General features: G+C 44.2%; 1 protein-coding gene across 1 annotated transcript in view; it reads right to left on the bottom strand.

The window, feature by feature from the left end:
• Nucleotides 1-25,504, bottom strand: part of GPC3 (glypican 3) — a 669,985-nt gene that overhangs the window by 293,850 nt on the left and 350,631 nt on the right. Inside the window, exons 4-5 of the mRNA XM_075323731.1 lie at nt 11,322-11,452; nt 2,062-2,187 (exon numbers count right to left, since the gene is read on the bottom strand). Coding sequence (XP_075179846.1) covers nt 2,062-2,187; nt 11,322-11,452 — 257 coding nt within the window. The remainder of the gene's footprint in view (nt 1-2,061; nt 2,188-11,321; nt 11,453-25,504) is intronic.

Raw genomic sequence — 25,504 nt, forward strand, 5'->3', positions numbered from 1 at the left:
TTTGGACTCATCAGACCAAAGCACAGATTTCCACTGGTCTAATGTCCATTCCTTGTGTTCTTTCGCCCAAACAAGTCTCTTCTGCTTGTTGTCTATCCTTAAGGCCGCTTTACACGCTGTGACATTGCTCAAGCGATCTCGTTGGGGTCACAGAATTTGTGATGCACATCCGGCCGCATTAGCGATGTCGTTATGTGTGACACCTATAAGCGATTTTGAATCGTCGCAAAAACATTCAAAATCGCTCACCGTGACACGCCCCCTAGTCTCGATTATCGCTGCTGCTGCGTGTACGACGTAGTTCGTCGTTCCTGCGGTAGCACACATCGCTATGTGTGACACCGCAGGAACGAAGAACCTCACCTTATCTGCGCCCGCCGGCGATGAGGAAGGAAGGAGGTGGGCGGGATGTTACGTCCCGCTCATCTCCGCCCTTCCACTTCTATTGGGTTCAGTGACGCTGCTGTGACGTTGTTGTGACGCTGAACGAACTGCCCCCTTAGAAAGGAGGCGGTTCGCCGGTCACAGCAACGTTGCAGAGCAGGTAAGTAGTGTGACGGGTCCGCGCGATGTAGTGCGCCATAGGCAGCGATTTGCCCATGTCGCACAACCGATGGGGGCGGGTACGCACGCTAGCGATATCGGTCACGATATTGCAGCGTGTAAAGCGGCCTTTAGCGGTGGTTTCCTAGCAGCTCTTTTACCATGAAGGCCTGCTGCACAAAGTATCCTCTTAAGAGTTGCTCTAGAGAAGTGTCTGCTGCTAGAACTCTGTGTGGCCAGTGACCTGGTCTCTAATCTGAGCTGCCTTTAACCTGCGATTTCTGAGGCTGGTGACTCGGATAAACTTATCCTCTGCAGCAGCGGTGACTCTTGGTCTTCCTGTCCTGGGCCGGTCCTCATGTGAGCCGGTTTCTTTGTAGCGTTTGATGGTTTTTGCCACTGCATTTGGGGATACTTTCAAAGTTTTCACAATTTTTTGGACTAACTGACCTTCATTTCTTAAAGTAATGATGGCCACTCATTTTTCTTTACTTGGCTGCTTTTTTCTTGCCATAATACAAATTCTAACAGTCTATTCAGTAGGACTATCAGCTGTGTATCCACCAGACTTCTGCACAACACAACTGATGGCCCCAACCCCATTTATAAGGCAAGATATCCCACTTATTAAACCTGAGAGGGCAAACCTGTGAAGTGAAAACCATTTCTGGTGACTACCTCTTGAAGCTCATCAAGAGAATGCCAAGAGTGTGCAAAGCAGTAATCAAAGCAAAAGGTGGCTACTTTGGAGAATCTAGAATATAAGACATATTTTCAGTTGTTTCACCCTTTTTAAGTATTTTATTCCACATGTGTTAATTCATAGTTTTGATGCCTTCAATGTGAACCTACAATTTTCAGAGTCATGAAAATAAAGAAAACTCTTTGAATGAGGTGTGTCCAAACTTTTGGTCTGTACTGTATATATACTGCTCCAAAAAATAAAGAGAACACTTAAACAAGGATTTTGAATTTTGGTGTTCCCTTTATTTTTTGGAGCACTATATATATAATTTATCATCATAATTGTACTATTAAAAATGATGGTTCTTGGAATGTGACAAAAAGAAGAAGCTTGGTCCTTACGGGGTTACATTTTACTATGAGATGATTATAGGTGAGGGAATATATAATAAAGCTACTATAGGGAACCGCAGACTGTAATTTAACTGTTTTTCAAACTCAGACTCTTGTTAAAACTTTTTCGTCCCTGCAGTTCTACATTCCTCCATGCACAGTAATTGACAATTAGATATGCGACCCCTCAATTTCCCTTAATTAGAGGCTGTGCACCCACATGCTGATAGATTATTACACATTACACAATATTAATGGTAATCTGGAGGTCGGCTAAAACCAGGTAGAAACATTTACACAATGTTAAAAAAAAAAGAGAAGAAAATTAAAAATAAAATTGATCCCCAAAATGTTATGATGAAGCGATTACATGAATCCAATGCAGCATCTACAAGGAACACGGCACAGATCGGGTAATACAGATACCTAGGAAAGATTTACCTCTCCACTAGTTCTTGTCCATTCCAGCAGGACGTGTCATTTTCAGCCACAGTGGCGTGACGACAGACAAGGGCAGGCAGACTGCCATAGAAATGACTATAGGCTTTCAGCTTCATTATAAACTCCCTGGAAGAGCAACAAACACAGTTAGTAATGTCGGGTTAGCAGATGCTCCATAAGGCCATGAAAAGGACACGTGTGATTTGTCTTTTGGATACTTTTATGATTTATTCATTTGGAATAAATGCGTGAAAGCCATCATGGACTGAGAGTGACTAGAAGACGTGAGCATTAAAGGAACACAAAACTTTTAAAATGTACAAATAATAATAATAATATAAAACATTTCGGCATTAACGGAACACAAAACATTTAAAATGTACAAAATATAATAATAATATTATTATTATTAATAATAATCTAATATATAAAGCTGAATGTGTGTATGTATGTATGTATGTACATTCATATGAATAAGTTTGGGCACCCCTATTAATGTTAACCTTTTTTCTTTATAACAATTTGGGTTTTTGCAACAGCTATTTCAGTTTCATATATCTAATAACTGGTGGACTGAGTAATATTTCTGGATTAAAATGAGGTTTATTGTACTAACAGATAATGTGCAATCCGCATTTAAACACAATTTGATCGGTGCAAAAGTATGGGCACCTCAACATAAAAGTGACATTAATATTTTGTAGATCCTCCTTTTGCAAAAATAACAGCCTCTAGTCGCTTCCTGTAGCTTTTAATGAGTTCCTGGATCCTGGATGAAGGTATATTTGACCATTACTGTTTACAAAACAATTCCAGTTCAGTTAAGTTTGATGGTCGCCGAGCATGGACAGCACGCTTCAAATCATCCCACAGATGTTCAATGATATTCAGGTCTGGGGACTGGGATTGCCATTCCAGAACATTGTAATTGTTCCTCTGCATGAATGCCTGAGTAGATTTGGAGCGGTGTTTTGGATCATTGTCTTGCTGAAATATCCATCCCCTGCGTAACTTCAACTTCGTCACTGATTCTTACACATTATTGTCAAGAATCTGCTGATACTGAGTTGAATCCATGCGACCCTCAACTTTAACAAGATTCCCGGTGCTGGCATTGGCCACACAGCCCCAAAGCATGATGGAACCTCCACCAAATTTTACTGTGGGTAGCAAGTGCTTTTCTTGGAATGCTGTGTATTTTTGCCTCCATGCATAACGCCTTTTTGTATGACCAAACAACTCAATCTTTGTTTCATCAGTCCACAGGACCTTCTTCCAAAATGTAACTGGCTTGTCCAAATGTGCTTTTGCATACCTCAGGCGACTCTGTTTGTGGCGTGCTTGCAGAAACGGCTTCTTTCGCATCACTCTCCCATACAGCTTCTCCTTGTGCAACGTGCGCTGTATTGTTGACCGATGCACATTGACACCATCTGCAGCAAGATGAAGCTGCAGGTCTTTGGAGGTGGTCTGTGGATTGTCCTTGACCGTTCTCACCATTCTTCTTCTCTGCCTTTCTGATATTTTTCTTGGCCTGCCACTTCTGGGCTTAACAAGAACTGTACCTGTGTTCTTCCATTTCCTTACTATGTTCCTCACAGTGGAAACTGACAGTTTAAATCTCTGAGACAACTTTTGGTATCCTTCCCCTGAACAACTATGTTGAATAATCTTTGTTTTCAGATCATCTGAGAGTTGTTTTGAGGAGCCCATGATGCCACTCTTCATAGGAGATTCAAATAGGAGAACAACTTGCAAGTGGCCACCTTAAATACCTTTTCTCATGATTGGATACACCTGCCTATGAAGTTCAAAGCTCAATGAGTTTACAAAACCAATTTAGTGCTTTAGTAAGTCAGTAAAAAGTAGTTAGGAGTGTTCAAATCAAGAAATTGATAAGGGTGCCCATACTTTTGCACCGTTCAAATTTTGTTTAAAGGGAACCTGTCATCAGAAATTTAGCTTTAAACCTAAAAGATTCCCCCTCTGCAGCTCCTGGGCTGCATTCTAGCGGGTTCCTGTACTTTTTGTGCCCCCTTTTAAACCAAATTAAAAACTTTATAAAGTTGTACCTTTTTGTCTGCAATTCTTGTAAATCGTCCATGTGGGCGGGCCATGTGGTGTCGGTTACTGTCCCTCCTTCTGGTTTACGCCGTCCCCCATTGCTTCATTTCATAGATCAGGACGCCGCCCACAGCGCCCGAGGTCCCGTGCATGCGAGGACTGCTGGTGACGTGGTCGCAGGCACGATATTATGGGCGGCACTGTGAATGCATCACAAGTGCCCGCCCATAATACCGTGGCCGCGCTCTCCCCCTTTGCCTCCTGCGTTCTGCGCAAGCGCTGGCCAAATGATCCGACGTCACCTTCTTCCCATCCTGCCCTGCAGCAGGAAATAGATGGGAGGAGCGGATCAGGCCACCACAGGTTACGAGGAGACGCTTGCGCAGAACGCAGGAGGCAAAGGGGAAAGTGCGGTCACGAGGTTATGGGCGGCACTTGCTGATGACACTCACAGCGCCGCCCATAATCTTGTGCCCGCGCAAAGCGTCACCAGCGGTCACACGTGCACACAGTGCACGGTACCGCTACAGTCACACAGCGCATGCGCGGGACCACGGGCGCCCAGGGGCGGCGTAAATCGGCAGGAGGACAGTAACCGACACCAGGCAGCCCGCCCCCATGGATAATTTTCAAAATTTGCATACGAAAAGGTATAAGTTTATAAAGTATTTATTTTGGTATAAAAGGGGCCACAAAAACTATAGGAACATTGCTAGAATGCAGCCCAGGAGCTGCAGATGGGGAAACATTTAGGTTTACAGGTAAATTTCTGATGACAGGTTCCCTTTAAATGCGGATTGCACATTTTCTGTTAGTACAATAAACCTCATTTCAATCCAGAAATATTACTCAGTCCATCAGTTATTAGATATATGAAACTGAAATAGCTGCTGCAAAACCCCAAATTGTTATAAAGAAAAAAGGTTAACATTAATAGGGGTGCCCAAACTTTTTCATATGACTGTATGTGTGTGTATGTCTGGGATTAGCATCTGCACCGTCGCAGCTACAGCCACAAAATTTTGCACACTCACATGTCTGGACCCCGAGAGTGTCATAGGCTATGTTGTGAGGTGAAATTTTAACCCCACGTGTTCCAATTTACCAATCAATTTTGCCCCTATCTACATAATGGGGAAAAAGTGAAACAAAAAGTGTATCCCCACCGTCGCATTTACAATCACAACATTTTGCACAGACACCTGATGTGACCCAGGGAACGTCGTAGACTATGTTTTGACAGGAAAGATAACCCTGCGCTTTACAGTTACTCTCCAAAAAACATGCCTCCATTAAAGTAAATGGAGCCTGGAACTACAGGTTATTAGTAGGAGCTGTAATTGGTTGCTATAGGAACAAAATACATTCATAGTATAAGAAGCTTATATGTGAGGTAATAAGATGTCGGTGGGGAGACGGATAGAGAGAGACAGAGAGAGACAGACAGAAAGACAGACAGAGAAACAGACAGAGAGACAAACAGAGAGCCAGACAAAGATAGATGGGGAAAGACACAGACCTTGATAGAGACAGACAGGGAAAGAGACAGAGAAATAGAGTCAGACAAGGAAAGAGACAGACAGAGACAGGTAGACAGGGACAGAGACAGACAGGAAAAGACAGAGACAAAGAGACGGGGAGACAGACGGGGAAAGAGACAGACCTGGGAAGGAGACAGACCTAGAAAGAGACAGATGGGGAAAGAAACAGAGAGAGAGAGACAGACAAAAAAGAGACAGACAGAGACAGGCAGACGGGGAAAGAGACAGACCTGGAAAGAGACAGACGGAGCACATTACTTGGCCAATTTAGTTAAATCTGTGTGGAATTTCAAAAGACATACATTAATTAATTATTAATAATAATAATAATAATAATAAAAAACACTGGGGCTTAAAGGAACACAAAACATGTACAATGCACACAAATAATAATAATAATAATAATAATAATAATAATAATAATAATAATATACACACATGGGGAAGAAGAAGAAGAAGAAGAAGAAGAAGAAGAAGAAGAAGAAGAAGAAGAAGAAGATTCTTCCTTTACTTTCCTTTTTTTTGTTTAATCTTATTTTGTCCCCTGTTATAATTAAAACTGAGAAATCTTCTCTGCGTGTCTTCAAAATCCCCCTCCTTCTCTCACTCATGTCTTGTGTGTGGCTGTAAGACAACTGGCTACAGCAGAAGTCTCCCAGCCGTGCCCTGTGTGCAATAGGGCTCTTTTGGCTGAGGGGGCAGATGCTCAGCAGGCCAGCAGCCAATGATACATTGATCAGCTGGAGACATTAAACAGCACAGTATACCACAACAGAAGGCAGGGGATTAAGTAGCCAGCTGCTTAGAAGAAAAACTTTCTGGCACAATTCTTTGGCAGTGAACTTGGGCATTTGGCCAAAATTCTGCAGTAAATATAGCTAAAGTAATAGCTATAACTATAGATATATCATTATTGTTTATGTCAACAAATGGTCTCTGATTAAACCTTGGAAGGAAATCCACTGCAGTGTACACACAGGTTTAATTGTTTAATAAAAACCATCAGTATGAAGCATATTCGGCATTTTGCGCTATTCCCTTAGGCACATACATTTAGAGTAACACAGAGGAGACGAGCTGAAACTACGTGACACAAGATACTGTAGCCTTAGGCCACGTCACACGACGAGTATTTGGTGAGATTTTTACCTCAGTATTTGTAGCCAAACGCAGGAGTGGAACAATCAGAATAGATTGACAGTATAAGGCTCCTTTCACATTGCGTTTTTCTCTACATCCACAGGTCCCGTCGGGGCATCCGTCCGGACCGCCCCTCCCCCACTCTGCAAAGCGTGCTCAGGACGCATGCGCCGGCAGGGCCATTCACTGCTATGAAGCGCACTGCGTTAGCGTGTGCTCTGTTTTGTGCCATTTTGTGCATATATACGTTTCTGCAGACGGACACCCGAACGTAGGTGGTCTACGTTCGGGTGTCCGTCTGCAGAAACGTATATGTGAAAGGGGCCAAATAGTAACACGGGCACCACTTCTAGATTTATCACCCACTCCTGGTTTTGGCTACAAATACTGAGGTAAAAAACTCACCAAATACTCAATGTGTGCACATGGCCTTAATCCAAAGAATGAGTATAGTATTTCCTTTAATTGCGATCCATCTTTCAAAGCCTGAAGGAAGTGACAAAAGATGGAATATTTGCACAACATTTGGTTTTTACATTGCTGTGCAATATGTTTGTTCTCTGTAGCTTTTTTTTTAGCATTCTTTTCTAGTGGTTCCAAAGGTAATGCACCTGAAAAAGACCCGTGCACATACCCTCATAGATCACATGAGGTCAAAAAAGTGGTAAAAAAAAAATATAGCAGACAACCCACAATCATAGCACATCACATATAAACAAAAGTTTTGAATTTCCTGAAAATAAAGTTCTCCAAATTTCGAAAGCCATTTGGCATCAATTTCTAAAGACTGGGGTTGCATAGGTTGGTCTTAAGGCTGCTTTACACGCAACAACATCGCTAAAGAGATGTCGTTGGGATCACGGAATTCGTGACGCACATCCGGCCTCGTTAGTGACGTCGTTGCGTGTGTTAACGATCAAAATTACTTACCTAATCGTTGATCGTTGACACGCCGTTCCTTTGCCAATTATCGTTGCTGTTGCAGAATGTAGGTTGTTCGTCGTTCCTGCAGCAGCACACAACGCTACGTGTGGCACAGCAGGAACGAGCAACATCACCTTACCTGCGGCCGCCCGCAATGAGGAAGGAAGGGGGTGGGCGGGATGTTCGTTCTGCTCATCTCCGCCCCTCCGCTTCTATTGGGTGGCCGCTTAGTAACGCCGCTGTGACGCCGCATGAACCGCCGCATGAACCGCATGAACCGCCCCCTTAGAAGGGAGGCGGTTTGCCGGCCACAGCAACGTCGCTAGGCAGGTAAGTATGTGTGACGGTGTAAGCGATGTTGTGTGCCACGGGCAGCGATTTGCCTGTGACACACAACCGACGGGGGCGGGTGCGCTCGCTAGCGATATCGATAGCAATATCGCTGCGTGTAAAGTGCCCTTTAGACAGGAGCGTGCAGGACAAAGCTAATTTGTTAAGAAGTGCATGCCACTTAGTGAATTTGGCGCATCTTGTTACTGACTTGCGCTTGTGTCTCTCTCTCCAGAAATGTTACAAAATTAAGGACTGGAGTAACATTTCTGGCATAAGGAATGCTGCAACTTTTAATGAATTTGTCGGTTGGACAGGGCACAGCGATGACGTAAAAAAAAATGAGCAACTTCGTGTTGTGCAAAATTTTTATGATGATTATAGGTGTTTTATTCCAGTTTTCTGCCACAAATACCTTGAAGAATTGGGGCTTTTTTAGTTTCTTACCATTTTAAAGATCTCTGATTGATGTTAGCAAATTAAAACATTCTTATTTTCATTCTGAGACTGAAAAGAAATAAAGGCTCAGTCCTGCAGCTTGATGCAATTCTATATAGATTAATAAACACTCTGTGAGCTAAATAGCTTAAATGATACATTTTGAAAATATTAAAGGGGTTGTCTACTACTTGGACAAGGCCTTATGATTCCCCATGTTTTGCTTCATTAACCCTCAACTGGTGAGGTGGGGTTTGCAAATTATGTTCAGCTGGCATTAATTGGAAAATGCTGGTATGAATCATCAATTTATTACATTTTCCGATAGTTGTGGGTGTCAAAAATTTGGTATACTCATGTGTAATCAATCGCCAATAAGAAAACGATTAAAACAAACATGATCTTTGCATTTTCTGTAAAAATTCGAGATTTCTAAACACTGGGGTATAGGAAGCCCCACATCACCAGTTGCGTGACAAAAATACCACCTCACCAGTTGAGGGTTAAATTAAAAAATCCTATACTCACCTCTCGTGCTGGCACTGTTCTAGCCTTGTCAGCACTCAATTTCCGGGACTCACTTGAAGTTGTGACATCACACGAGCCCCGCAGCCAATCACAGCCGGCTACTCTCTCACCACCTTCGGCTGTATGGGCACTTAACAAGAAGTGAGAGCTGTGGCTGGCGACTCACTTCCTGTTGATTAAGAGAGGCCCGTGATAATTGGGCGTGAGGCTTGTGTGACAAGTAGAAATGAGCAAACCCGTGGCAGTTCACTTTGGCAGGTTCAGCCGGACTTTAGATACAATTCGGTTTGGGATCCAGACTTGACTTGAACCCCAATGGAAATAACTAATTGAACAGTTCCGGTCTCTGTCCGCATGCAGCCAGCCATAAACAGATCACTTCCAGGGGCGGGTGGGCAGGGTTTTTCCATTTTTTTCTGTTGTTGTGAACACTACATCTGATAAAGCGGTTGTTACCTTCAGTGCAAGCCGTGCAAACAATGCAAGCAGTTCGTACTGAGCTGAGCACCGAGCTTACCAGAGAACAGCGATGCTCGCGTGAGTAGTTTGCATATATAAAGCAACAGGACTCCAAACCTGAACTCTGTTTTTTGGGATAAGACTGTGTATAAACTCTAAACCTCGGGTTTGCTCATCTCTAGTCACAAGTTCACGTGAACCCGGGAATGTAAGCGCCAGCACAAGAGGGGAGTATGAGTGTTTCTCTTTTAAAGGAGCCAAACATGGAGTACCATGAGTGTCTTCCGTCCTTGTGATGTTTATGATTTCTGGGACCTGAGCTCCACATTTACTTGTGAGGCTTAATATATTAAATGTATTTGCTTTCTCTTGGTGTAGCAAGGGTTATTTTCATTTTGCTAGTAACTCCTAGTTTACTCACCCTATCTGCAGCGGGTTTTTGACCACACTCATCTCCTTTACATAGTCAAATGAATCATCACCTGAAGCTGGAAATAGAAAATCCATTCTTTTCTGCCCACGTTTGGAGGGAGAAAGCCTTTAGGAGCTACTGGAGCTTTTGATGAGGTTGTTCTTCTGTTTGGAGCCATGTTGCCTGCAGTCTTGGTATCTGCTTGCAACAGTTTAGTTTTGCTATATTCTTCTGTCCATTTCCTACTGTCTGTCTACCTATTGTTGTGATTTAATATTTCAGTGGTGAGACTAGTACTCTCACTGGCCTTCTCACTAGCCAGGATGAGTTTAGGGCAAGCAATGGCCTAGGTACGTGATTGGCGATGGACTGAAAGAAACTGTATAGGCAGTTAGTGAGTGCAGGAATCAGCCACAGGTAATGACTTTGCTCCCCTCTCCCTAGGGCCAGGGCCCACTGTTGTATAGTGTTGCCGGTGTAACCTGTTTGTGACGGTGCTCGTTGTCGGTTTCTTTACATCAGGTGTCACCCCAATAGTCACAGCATGACATAGGGAATGAGAAGGTGTTGTCTAAGTAGTGGACATTTGCCATGGGTGAAACAATGCCAGCTAAAGATAAGAGATTGCATCCAAGCTGCTTCGTTGAGCAGGCACAATAAACCCCTTTAACTAATGCATTGTAGCAAACTGTCAGGACAGGAAAGAGATTTGCGCACACTTCTAAAACAAAACCCCAAAAGATCTTTAGTTCATTGCTCTTCTGCATAGTACTCAATGCCGAGTGGTCCGATTGGTGTAAATGGACCAATCTCGGCACCTCTAATGAGCTTGCTAACCCATCCCCATCAAGTAAAGCCAAAGGGGCTAGGTTAGAAAGCTCACTAAAAGTCCCAATGTTGATCTATACATGCCCAGGGGCCTGCCCGGGGCTGATCACCATACAGAACAGTGAATATAAATAATTTTTAGTAGTATATCGGGATGTTAGGCTGACTAGGACACAATGTGATGGCAGCAGTTTCATGAGGGAAAACCTGATGACAGCTTCTCTATAACTCTCTCGTTGACATCATGTTTATGGCTAGAATTTGGTCTTGTAGGACATTTCAGGTACGAGATATCCATATATTACAGACTCACTCGTAACTTTATAGATCATATGTATATATATATAATTTTATTTATTTATTTTTTAAGTTTTGGAACATAAAAGGTATACCGTGTGTGTAAAATCTCCACAATATGACAGTCATCTGTTCATATCTTAGAAGCTGACAAACAACACTATGTTCTCTGTACTTTGCCAGATGCCCTCAACCTCAGCTTTGAGGAATGGCGTGAGCACTCTGTGCACCCATCCACCTAACATATGTATACGTCCACTTGGCGTGACAACAAGTAAGATGAATAGACTTCAACTCACCTCCTTTTTCCAGACAAGGTTTCTTCATTGTCTATATTGACCTTGAATGCCTTCTTATTGATGTATGTATCTCCGCCATTACGTACTGACCTTGACACTCTATGCTTTGAAGTGCCACATAATTTATTAACCTGAAAAATATATATATATTGCTATAAATCTCCAAAATATTTGACATTTTTGTGTTATAAATACAGATATAACATATGGCATTATCAAGTATTGAGTACATTTTCTATGTCAGTGCACACGGCCTATCGGACCAATAGTCTACATGGACAAAAATTGCAAGATGCACCAATTTGGTCCAATTTACAGATGAGCACATGGAGATGCGGACGGAGCAAGGCCCATCTGCAATTTGCCTTGGTTTTAGTACGTCAGTCTGAACCCGACCTAAAAGGAATGTATAATCGGAAAATTATTAATTTATAACATCTTTTTATTTTCATTTTTGGGAGTTTTTGGTTACTATCCACACACAAAATCATGAAATATTTTATTTTCACATTGGCCATATAACCTGTTTTCCCCAGGTCATTTGTCAACTTTGCTGTATAGACTAGGACAGAAAGAACAGAGTCATCTCATGACTAGAGATGGTGTGAATCGATTCACACAACCTAGTCCACTAATTTTTGCCAAATGTTAGAGTTGTGTGTCACATAAAGGTTTCAATCACTCGAGCGAACAACACAGCTGAGTGCTATCCGATGTTTTGTCAGATAGCACCCATCTATCCCAATGTTATACTATGAGGCAGTGCCCACCAGCGCTTTTTTCTCATGACGATTCAGGATGAGAAAAAAAATTGCAAAAGTGCATCCGATAAAAAGATTGCGCACAGCCATCAAGTTTATGAGTGCATGGAAGTCATCGGACTGCACTGGCTTGTCATCTGGGGGTAGTCCAATATACGCCGACACAGACAACAGAGAAATGGAGAAATGGAGTCTGTAATCCATAATTGTAATGAGTAGATTTCTCATTGGTGACAATCGATTTCACCAGGACCTCAATGCCGGCTAGTGTGGATGACGTAGGACGCGTCATGCACCCAGGCTTCAGAAGAAGGACGACAAAGATGGCCAAAAGAGGAGGCGCCGGAGAACGGAGACACCCATATGACCCAACTCCACCGCACCGCCCCTCAGGTGAGTATTATAAAGTGATTTTTACATTCTACACAGTGGTCTAGGCTCTCATTTACAGTATGTTAGAATGCTGTATATAAGAGCCCACTGGTGGTGGCCGCAGCTTATAGGCCCCAAATCTGGTGACAGGTTCTGCCCAGGTTGCTTTTTTGTGTGCTTCCTTTCTGCACATAAAAAGCATGTTTTTGCAGGAAAAATAGAGCATAAAAAACACACATTATTTATTGCGTTTGCATGTTTTTTCATATGCATTGTTTTCCTGCTTCTTTTTGTGCTTTTTTTTTAGTCATGGCGATCGCGGGGGTTCAGGCGCTGTCACCCCGCAGATAATCACAGCATTCAGGAGGCAGGGAGAAGAATCGCTTACCTCTCGCTGGCGATCAGGTCCCTGTAATTCCATCATAGGGACCCAATCACTGCCACAGTAACGCTAAGTCGTCATCATGATGACCCCAGATTACTGAGCTACAGATCGCCTCACACACCATGCTGTATGCATGGTGTGTGAGACAAAGAGCTGCGCTATAATCCACTGTAGTGATAAAGAATTGCAGGGGATTATAGAAACGAAGAAAATAAAAACAGAAAGAATTGACACGCTGCTTCTTTTTTCAGCAACAAAATCTGCAAGGAAAAAAGAAGCAGCGTGTGCACAGCAAGTCAGGATTCTCATAGACTTTGCTGGGATGCTTTTTCCTTGCTTTTATTGATTAAAAGGAAAAACGCATGACAAAAACGCAAAAACAAACAAAAAAGAAAGGCCACATGCACAGAGCCTTAAGTTTGCAGTGGTAATGTCCAATTATATGGTTATCACATCAGTTATAAGCAAAGTTCGCGCAAGTGTATATTCGGCCCGGGTGCTGTCTATGAAAACCACAGACTAATGTTATTCAATGGGGCAACGCAAATGAGCGTTTTTTTTCAAGTACTTAATCTGCGCAGGGAAAAATTGCACCATGCACTAGTCTCTTCCATGCGTCAGTTGAGAAAAGTCAATGATGCACACACAAAAAACAGTTGGATTTCGCACGGATCCAGTATTTATCATCCTAGTTTTATGGATTCATTGCGACTCTTTAACATGGCTCCATGTCTCGGATGAGAATAGTCAATGGATGCACACACAATAAAACAGTCGGATTCCATATGGATCCATTATTTATCATCCGATTTTTACGGATTAATCGCAATTCTTTAACATGACAAATTGCTGATGTATGAAGCCGGATGGCACATGGATGAGTCCAAGTTTTCTGGTTGACTCCCAAACGATTTTTCAGACATTTGTATGAACCTACCACACATTGAGATCAACAACATATTCTAAAAAATTCTAACATTAATTTTTACAATAAAAGAAAATAATAAAATGCCAAAAATTACATTCAACATACATACAAACATATTCAACAGAATTCCATAATACAGTATTTAAAAAATAAACAAGCTATACGGAGAAATCAAACCTTGGGCCAGTAGGGGGAGCTGTAGCCCAACTGTTGGAGATTTTAGGATTTTCCGTTAACTCTTAACACCAGGGACCTGCTGCTTTTGCTAACGGCGTTCCTTTCCTACTTTTTTAATCTGCAGGGACTTATTCGGTAACCGGTCGAGATCATTGTGATATGACAAACTGCTGAGACTATAGCCTAATGGAGCTCCACTATTCATCTTGTGTTGATTCTTCGGGGACTTACAGATTAATCTATCTTTCTCGCAGATCTTACAGCCATGAATATAAATGCACTGGTTACATACAGAGGAACAGCGTGAAATGCTATTAGCCAGGTAGTGTTGGTGGCACAAACTCTGTCATTACTACATTACATTATTCACCGCGGGCTGCACTTCAAGTCCGATTCCAATACATAATCACGTCGTTCATGATTATTAGGGCAAAAGGAGAGACTTTGTAGTAGGAAAAGCCATTTAAACTTTCTAGAAATTAAAAATTGAAGCGGTAGGATGGAGGACACTGTGCTAAAGTCAGATATTAATGGAGAGGCACGGCTGCTGTATAATAGGCCAGACAATAGCACCGCAAGAATCATTGTACTGAGACATCGGGGAGGCAATGCTCCCATCGCGGTCCCCACAGCCTAAACAATATTGGACTACAATACACTTATTGAAATGTAATATCCGCCTATTGACTTTACAATGGATTGTCAATCATTATGTACGGAAAGAAAATTATATTAAAAGTTTTAACAATCGGCTGCTTTCCTACCGAGTTTTCCTGATGTATATCAATCCCGTGTGAAAAGGAAAAAGTCAGACCACCCCTTCCCACTACTGTTCAACAGAATAACAACTTCGGCTAATATTTTGTATCCATTGTGGCAATAATGCGTCCCACACACCTCCTCTCCCCTCCTCCCAAAAAAGCCATTACAAGTGCAACATAAAAACTACTGCACCATTTGCAGGGAAAAAGGATGTATACACGACGTCTAAGGCCGTCAGACAGCAGGTATTTTACAGATATGCAAAAACAATCCAATTTTCATCAGTGTCATTCATTTAGATTTTTGTCTGTGTGCTCATTTTTACCATCACCAGTGGCGCAACTAGAATCTGATGGGACCTGGTGCAAAATGTAGACTTAGGCCCCCACCTGCAAATGATCAGATGTGTGGGCCCTTATAGTGTTCTAGATCTAACAAAGACATATGTGTTAGTCACCCCATGTAATAATGCTCACTGTCCTGTCTGCTTCTTGTAATAATTGCCCCTATCTTTGACCATTCCTGTAATAATGTCCCCCATCCTGGGCCCCTTCCTATAATAATGTCCCCCATCCTAGGCCCCATTTAGTAATAATCCCAACCACCTGAACCCTTCCAACAATAATGTCCCCCATTTTGGACCCCAAGCTATAACAATGTGCCTATCCTGGTCCTCTTCCTGGTTTAATGTGCCCCAATTTGGTATGATGTCCTCATTCTGATATACCGTAATGCTCCCTATCCTGGTATAATGTCCCCCATTCCCGGGCCACCTCCAGTAATAATATCCCCAATCCTGATGCCTTCCAGTAATAATGTCCCTCATCTTGGACCCAATGCTATAACAATGTCCCTCATCCGGAGCATCTTCCTGGTTTAATGTAACCCACCGTGGTATGATGTACCCATTCTGGAATAATGCTCCCCATCTTGGTATAATGTACCCCATTCCTGGGATCCCTCCAGTAATAATATTCCCCATCCTGGCCCCTTCCAGTAATAATGTCCCTCATCTTGGGCCCCATGCTATAACAATGTCCCTCATCCTGGGCATCTACCTTGTTTAATGTCCCCATCCTGATATGTTGTCTACATTCTTGTATACTTATCCTGGGCCCCTTTCAGTAATAATGCTCTCCCCCGGGCCCTTCCAGTAATAATGCCTCCTTCCCATCAACCACAGACAGCACACGGATTGCACATGGATGACAATGTGTGCTGTCAATGATTTTTCACGGACCCACAGACTTGCATTGGTGAAGATGATCCGTGATTCCATTAGAAAGCAAACGTCTCTGTTTTTTTGTGGATTACAGGGTCCGCAAAAAAATATGAAGATGTGAACAACACTATGGATTATAATGGGGACGTGTTCAATCTGAGAGAAACATGGATGGAGACCGTATGTAGAAAACGGACGTTTCAATGAGACTTAAATCATTGTCTTAAATGAAGGATTGGAGTTGCTCAAATTAATAATGTCTTTCAGTACACCACTAGATTTTTCAGACCTCGTCTCCTTTTATATTTTCTGTCAGATTTTCAGTACAATTTTGGATTGTTGTCTCAAAGAGCTTTCAACTGCTTATTATTCTATCAATATCAAAATCAGGTTGAGCATATGCCTTCTGAATGAGGGGTCGTTTGTCATAAATCCTCTTTGATATCGTCTATCTTCCAGGCTATGGGGCGTGCGCTGCCCGGAAGATAAGCCAGCCTCTGATCTTCATTATACAGGATTCCTCCTCCCCTTCTCTTTCCTGGAGTCCCTGTGACATCAGGTGTGTGGCCAGTAATCCCATGCATGTGCATTATGCCTGCCATTCCTCCCTGCACTGTTCTGCCCTTCTGTAGGCACAGACTTCCATTTTGGTGTGTGCAGGCGCCGGGGTGTCAGTGCGGCTTCATAGTGCAGGGGAGAGACGGCAGCAGAATGCGCAGGAGTGAGATTTCCATCCGTGTACCTAACGTCGCAGGGACTCCGAAGAGAAGTGGAGGATTCCTGTATAATGAAGACTGGAGGCAGGCTTATCTTCTGGGCAACGCACACCCCATAGCCTGGAAGATGGAAGATATAAAAGAGGATTTTTGACAAACAACCCATCATCCAGGAGGCAGACAGGTATGGCTAATATCACCTTTATGCCACCAATATGCCCATATTAATAATTACAAAGACTCAAAAGGGTGACAGATTCCCTTTAAACCTTTATTGCCCAAGGAAACTGCCAAAGAAGACTACACGTTTTCACAGTGCGACCCCCTACAGGTGAAAATGTATTATTACATGATGGAAATCTTGTATTGATGCAATGTTTCTATAAACTGTGCTATAACAGGGTGACATCGAAATGTAGGACTCCCATCTGTGATACCCATACCACCTATCAGGACTTAGAATTGGTGCAAAAATGTAATGAAGGCAAATAATTGAAAGCTATGTGTGTTTTCTTTTTCGATTACAGCTGTGTCTGTAAATTGTTTCTTTAAGTCACAGGGCATTGCACATCTTCTATTATTCTCAAATTACAATAGGGTACAGGCTGCTGACTCCACAGACGCACAGCTACACTAGCGGAGAAGTGTGCGGAGAAGTGTGCCACAGAGTAATGTGTGCAAATCTGCAGATCTTCTCTGGTCAGGATGAGTCTAAACCAATGCAATCCCATTAATCTCAACCGCAGGTAGGAATAATCGCATTGTGTAAATGACCTCATGATAATCTCTGCCATTACAACGGGAAGCAAATCTGACATGATACCAGTTTGTGCCATGTGACAAGACATATTGGAATTGCCAGCTCTAAGCAGGAAATATATATATATACTAGAAGGTGGCCCGATTCTACGCATCGGGTATTCTAGTATTGCGTAGTTAATGTATGATTTTTGTTATATATATAGAGATGTTGCTGTGTGTAGTTACCAAGTGTTTGTGTAGGGTGCTGTACATGTTCTGGGTGTTGTCTGGGTGTAGCGGGGGGTGAGAGCGGTGTTGTTTGTGTGTTGCGTTGTGTGTCGTTATTTGTGGAGCGCTGTGTGTCTGTATCGTTGTGTATGTGTGTTGCGCGGTTTGTGTGGGTGTGGGGTGTGTGTGTGTGTTTTGGGGGAGGTATGTTTTGTGCAATGTGTGTGTTGTGCGGTATGTGCATATATTTGTGTGTGCCGCGGTGTTTGTGTGTTGGGTGTTGTGTGTGTGCGGCGTTGTCTGTGTGTGTGGGTGTCTGTGTAGGGCAGTGTTTGTAGTTCCCAGTGTGTGCGTGGTGTGTTGTGCAGTGCGTGTGTGGCAGTCTGTGTTTGTGTGTGTGTGTGTGTTTTGGGGGGAGGTGTGCACTCCCCATCGTGCTCCATCCCCCATGCTGCGCACCCCCCATCGTGCTCCATCCCCCATGCTGCGCACCCCAAATCGTGCTCCATCCCCACTCCCCATTGTGCTCCATCCCCCATGCTGCATACTCCCCATCGTGCTCCATCCCCCAAGCTGCGCACTCCCAAATGTGCTCCATCCCCCATGCTGCGCACCCCCCATCGTGCTCCATCCCCCATGCTGCGCACCCCCCATCGTGCTACATCCCCCATGCTGCGCACTCCCCATTGTGCTCCATCCCCCATGCTGCGCATTCCCCATCGTGCTCCATCCCCCATGCTGCGCACTCCCAAACGTGCTCCATCCCCATGCTGCACACTCCCCATCATGCTCTATCCCCCATGCTGCGCACTCCCAAACGTGCTCCATCACCCATGCTGCACACTCCCCATCGTACTCCATCACTCATGCTGCGCACCTCCCATCGTGCTCCATCCCCCATCGTGCTCCATCCCCCATGCTGCGCACTCCCCATTGTGCTCCATCCCCCATGCTGCGTACTCCCCATCATGCTCCATCCCCCATGCTGCGCATTCCTTATCGTGCTCCATCCCCCATGCTACGCACTCCCAAAAGTGCTCCATCCCCCATGCTGTGCACTCCCCATCGTGCTTTATCCCCCATGCTGCGCACTCTCAAACGTGCTCCATCCCCCATGCTGCGCACCCCCCATCGTGCTCCATCCCCCATGCTGCGCACCCCCCATCGTGCTCCATCCCCCATGCTGCGCACCCCCCATCGTGCTCCATCCCCCATGCTGCGCACTCCCCATTGTGCTCCATCCCCCATGCTGCGCACTCCCCATCGTGTTCCATCCCCCATGCTGCGCACTTCTCATCGTGCTACATCCTCCATGCTGCGCACTCACACACACACACTCACACATCAGAACACACTCGCACACATCCAATCGCACACACACACTGACGATATCGCACATACGCGCTGACACAATCACAACATCCGGAGTTACCACATGCTTCCGGCCATGTGATCCTCCGGCAGGTCCTGGAAGGTCACTGCACAGTATCGCCGCCGAGAAGCAAGCGATATCACGGGATGTTGTGAGTATGTGGATGCGATCTGATGTGTGTGTGAGAGTGAGTGTGATCTGATGTGTGTGTGTGTCTGTTCTTATGTGTGTGCATGTGTGTGTGTTCCACCGCTGCAGGACCTTGATGCGCTCACCTCGGGGCGAGAGGCCATTCCGTGTGGGGAGCGGAGCCTGGGCGAGCAGCCAATCCGTGCGGGGGGGAGGAGCCGAGGCGAGCGGCCAATCCGTGCGGGGGGGGCGAGCCGAGGCGAGGCGAGCGGCCAATCCGTGCGGGGGGAGGAGCCGAGGCGAGCGGCCAATCCATGAGGCCAAGCGGCCAATCCGTGCGGGGGGCGGGGCCATGGCGAATTCGTGAAGCCGAGCGGCCAATCCGTGCGGGGGGGCAGGGCCATGGCGAGGCCAGCGGCCAATCCGCTGTTTGTCACCGTAAGGACATGGCCAATCCATGCGGGGGGGGGCGGACCCGAGGCGAGGCGAGCGGGCAATCCGTGCGGGTGGGAGGAGCCGAGGAGAGCGGCCAATCCGTGCAGGGGGCGGGGCCATGGCGAGCCCAGCGGCCAATCCGCTGTTTGTCACCCTAAGGACATGTCACGGTAAGGACACAATTTTGGAGCAAGACAGACAGACAGACAGACAGACAGAATAAGGCAATTATATATACACAGTACAGACCAAAAGTTTGGACACACCTCATCTCTAGAACAACTGTTAAGAGGAGACTTTGTGCAGCAGGCCTTTATGGTAAAATAGCTGCTAGGAAACCACTGCCAAGGACAGGCAACAAGCAGAAGAGACTTGATTGGGCTAAAGAACACAAGGAATGGACATTAGACCAGTGGAAATCTGTGCTTTGGTCTGATGAATCCAAATTTGAGATATTTGGATCCAACCACCGTGTCTTTGTAGAAAAGGTGAACGGATGGACTCTACATGGCTGGTTCCCACCGTGAAGCATTGAGGAGGAGGTGTGATGGTGTGGGGGTGCTTTGCTGGAGACACTGTTGGGGATTTATTCAAAATTGAAGGCATACAGAACCAGCATGGCTACCACAGCATCTTGCAGCGGCATGCTATTCCATCCGGTTTGCGTTTAGTTGGACCATCATTTATTTTTCAACAGGACAATGACCCCAAACACACCTCCAGGCTGTGTAAGGGCTATTTGACTAAGAAGGAGAGTGATGGGGTGCTACGCCAGATGACCTGGCCTCCACAGTCACCAGACCTGAACCCAATCGAGATGGTTTGGGGTGAGCTGGACTACAGAGTGAAGGCAAAAGGTCCAACAAGTGCTAAACATCTCTGGGAACTCCTTCAAGACTGCTGGAAAACCATTTCCGGTGACTACCTCTTGAAGCTCATCAAGAGAATGCCAAGAGTGTGCAAAGTAGTAATGAAAGCGAAAGGTGGCTACTTTGAAGAACCTAGAATATAAGACATATTTTCAGTTGTTTCACACTTTTTTAAGTATTTCATTCCACATGTGTTAATTCATAGTTTTGATGCCTTCAATGTGAATCTACAATTTTTAGAGTCCTGAAAATAAAGAAAACTCTTTGAATGAGAAGGTGTGTCCAAACTTTTGGTCTGTACTGTGTATATATATATATATATATATATATATATATATATATATATATATATATATATATATATATACACACAGTTGAAACCAGAAGTTTCCCCCCACTCTCTAAAAAGACACATCTGCAGGTTTTTCTCCCTATCAGACATGAAATCAGAATAAACCTTTCCCATTTTAGGTCAATTAGGAACCAAAATTATTTATATTTGCCAAATCCCAGAATAATGAGAGAGAGAATGTTTTAAGGCATTTTTATTACTTTCTGCAAAGTCAAAAGTTTACATCCATTTCATTAGTATTTGGTACTGTTGCCCTTACACAGTATGACTTGGGTGAAACGTTTTGGATCTCCTTCCACAAGCTTCTCACCATAGTTGGTAGGAATTTGGGCCGATTCCTCCTGACAGAACTGGTGTAACTGAGCCATGTTTGTAGGTCGCCTTGCTCACATCGGCCTTTTCAACTTGAGATCAGGGTTTGTGATGGCCACTCTAAAACATTGACTTTCTCCTTCTGCCACTTTGTAACCAGTTTGGCAGTATGCTTCTGGTCATTTTCCATTTGTCAGATCCATTTCCGCCCAAGCTTTAAGTTCCTGGCTGATGTCTTGAGAAGTTGCTTCAGTATTGGCACATAATCTTCTGTCCTCATGATACCATGTATTTTCTGAAGAGCACCAGTCCCTCCTGCAGCAAAACAACCCCACAACCTGATGCTGCCACCCCCGCGTTTCCCAGTTGGGATGGTGTCTTAGGCTTCAAACCATCTCCCTTTTTCCTCCAAATGTAGCGATGTTCATTATGGCCAAACAGTTCCCTGTTAGTTTCATCAGACCACAGGACATGTCAACAAAACTTAAGGTCTTTGTTCCTGTGTGCATTTGTAAACATTAATATGGCTTTTTTGTGTTTCTTTTGGAGTAATGACTTCTTCCTGGCAGAGTGGCCTTCAGCCCATGTTGATACAGTACTTGTTTCACTGTGGATAATAACACAGTCTTACCAGCTTCCGCCAGCATGTTCACAAGGTCTTTTACTTTTGTTCTTGGGTTGATATGCACATGTCTGACCAAAGCACATTCATTTCTGGTACATAGAACAGTCTCCTTCCTCAGTGGTATGATGGCTGGACATTCCCATCTAGTTTGTACTTACATATAATTGTACAGATGAACAAGGCATCTCAAAAAATTTCACCCAAGGATGAACCAGACTTGTGTAAGTCCACAATTCTCTTCCTGAGATCTTGGCTGATTTCTTTTGACTTTCCCATGATGCTACACAAAGCAGCAGTGTGTTTCAGGTGTGCATTAAAATACATCCACAGGTGTGTCTCTAATTAACTCACATGTTGCCAAAAAACCTCTCAGAAGCTTCCAAAGACATGACCTCATCACATGGGCTGTACCATATTGTATAAAGGGATGATACTCTTAGGGGTACCTTGCACACTATGACATCGCAAGCCGATGCTTGCGATGCTGAGCACGATAGTCCCCGCCCCCGTCGCAGCTGCGATATCACTGCACTTACCTGCCCTGCGACGTCGCTCTGGCCGGCGAACCGCCTCCTTCCTAAGGGGGCGGGTCGTGCGGCGTCACAGCGACGTCACACGGCAGGCGGCCAATAGAAGCGGAGGGGCGGAGATGAGCGGGACGTAAACATCCCGCCCACCTCCTTCCTTCCGCATTGCCGGTGGAGGCCGATAAGGAGAGGTTCCTCGCTCCTGCGGTTTAACACACAGCTATGTGTGCTGCCGCAGGAAAGAAGAACAACATCGTAACATCGGTCCTTCCGTAATTATGGAAATGACCGACGCTACACCGATGATACGCTTTCGACGCTTTTGCGCTCGTTAATCATATCAAAAACGATTTACACACTGCGATATCGACAGCGACGCTGGATGTGCGTCACTTTCGATTTGACCCCACCGACATCGCAGCTGCGATGTCGTAGTGTGCAAAGTACCCCTTAGTGTATGGAGACTTTTAAATTTGCAGAAAGTAATAAAAATGCCTTAAAACATTCTCTCTCTCATTTTTCTGGTACTTGGTAAATAAAAATAATTTGGTTCCTAATTGACCTAAAAAAGGTTTATTCTGATTTCATGTCAGAAAGTGAGAAAAACCTGCAGATGTGTCTTTTTAGATTGTGCATGTAAACTTCTGGTTTCAACTGTGTGTGTATATATATATATATATATATATATATATATATATATATATATATATATATATATATATGTATGTATGTGTATATATATATATATATATATTGTTATTATTTATTATTATTTATTATTATTATAGCGTCATCAATTCCATGGCGCTTTACATGTGAAAGGGGTATACATAATAGGGACAAGTACAATATTCATAAACAGTACAAGACACAGACAGGTACAGGAGGAGAGAGGACCCTGCCCGCGAGGGCTCACAGTCTACAAGGGATGGGTGAGGATACAGTAGGTGAGGGTAGAGCTGATTGTGCGGCGCTGTATCAGACTGAGGGTTACGGCCGGTTGTAGACTTGGCGGAAGAGGTGGGTCTTCAGGTTCCTTTTGAAGCTTGTCAAAGTAGGCGAGAGTCTGATATGTTGTGGCAGAGCATTCCAGAGTATGGGGGAGGCACGGGAGAAATCTTGGATGTGATGGTGGGAAGAGGAGATGAGAGGGGAGTAGAGAAGGAGATCTTGTGAGGATCGAAGGTTACGTGCAGGTAGGTACCGGGAGACTAGGCCACAGATGTAGGGAGGAGACAGGTTGTGGATGGTTTTGTAGATCATGGTTATATACATATATATATATATATATATATATATATATATATATATATATATATATAGTACATGTAATATAGTACTATATATATATGAGACAGTGTGTATGTATATATACATATATATGGTTACACCCTCAACCACGCGGCAAGACTTTGGCTCAGCAGTGTAAGATTGTACTTTAGAAATGGTAATTAACCCTTCGTCCACTAGAGGGAGCCCAGCCCACAACGTATTCCATTTACACAGCTTTCGGAGTTATCACTTTCATGATTCATCAAGTTTTCAATGTTACTATAAAGTGGCCAAATCTGAAGTTCCACAGTGAAGTCGATGCTCCCTTAAAAAGGCTGAAAATTACCACTCCTACGACTGCAGATGGTTTCATTTACAAATTTCATACATGTTAATGATGGTAATTTCCACGAATTGTTATATAATGCTGCTATTATGACACACTAAACGTTATATTAATATAGGTATAAACTGCTCTACTGAGGACTTGTAAAACAGAATAGGAATACTGGGCCATTCCTCTGCTAATAGGACTAGCAAGCAAGAGATTTCCAACCATTATCCTCCATAGGGAATTGAAGTCTCTGGGTATGTAAAGTGCATCAGTTATGTTATTTATTGCCCAGCACTGAAAAAGTATTTTACACCAATACATAGGGTTGCCCCATAAATAATATACATTACCTATTTAGAGGATAGGTGATTAATGCATGATTGATGATTCGACCAGTGAGACCTAAACTAATCCCAAAAACAGATGTCAGAAAGTCGGGTGTAAATGGAGCAGTAATGAGCATGTGCGGCTGTGGCTGCATTCAGGGGGGGTCGCACATGCTCACAGGTGGTTTTAGGATTGCCATCCTCAGGATCAGTGGCCACATCTCCAGGAATTATACATTTATCATGTACTCTGTGACAAGGTGATCAATGTTCTTTATGGCCAACCTCTTAAAAAACACATTCCAGCCACAAACACATCACCCGGTTTCTTTTTAGGTGATAAATGTAAGATTGGAGAGGGTTCTCTACCAAAACCTAGAATGAGGGTCCTCGGATCACTCATTCCCAGCAATACAAACTATATGAGAATTAAAGATTCTTTCACTTTGTTTTTGCTTCTACCATCTTAGAGCAGCATGATGTAGGGGCAGAGATCCTGATTCCAGCGATGTGTCACTTACTGGGCTGCTTGCTGAAGTTTTGATAAAATCACAGTATTATCCGCTGCAGATTGTAATGCTTGAGGCTGGTGTAGGGGCAGCAAGCGGGGTTAGTGGACCCACTGGACTACAGGGACCTGGGCTTACCCTTTAGTAGGAGGGGCGGAACTAAGCATCCACCGCGAGGTGGACACCAGGTACCACTCCCAGGACAGTGACCGGGACTGTGGCAGCTGACCCACAGGACAAGTGACGGACTCAGATACAAGCGAGATGACTGAGGCAGGCTGGACAGGCGGGTATGGACAGGAATGGTGGGTATGGCAGGGACAGGTAAGGTATGAGAAGGAAGGTACAGGTGATGGTCACAGGAATAACAGGACATGAGCTTGAAACCTGACAACTAACTAGCAGACTGGTATATTGACTAACTGAACACATTGTGCAGGCACCTCCCCTAATGGGAGGGTGCCTTAAATACATAGTGGATCTTAGCCATAGATTAAGAGGCACTTCCTTGAAATAGCACGCCAGCCCTTTAAGAAGATGGCCATGTGCGTGCTATAAGCATACTTCTTGGAGACCTGGGCTGCATGCACAGGCCTCAGGAGGGGAAGGAGACAGCAGCACACATGGATGACTGGAGGGTGCAAGGAGGACGTGATCTGGCTTGGGAGGTGAGTAAGTCGGCGTCCCTTCAAAGACGCCAGCGCTACACAGATCCTCCAGTTCTCTGAATGCTGAGCTCTGCATAACTCCACCCACACTACTGATTGGAAGCTTTCTGTTTACACTGTGCATGGGCAGAAAGTTTACAATCAGTGGTGGGGCGGGGTGA

The sequence above is a fragment of the Anomaloglossus baeobatrachus genome, chromosome 9 (genome assembly GCF_048569485.1).
Source record: "Anomaloglossus baeobatrachus isolate aAnoBae1 chromosome 9, aAnoBae1.hap1, whole genome shotgun sequence".
Taxonomy (NCBI): Eukaryota; Metazoa; Chordata; class Amphibia; order Anura; family Aromobatidae; genus Anomaloglossus; species Anomaloglossus baeobatrachus.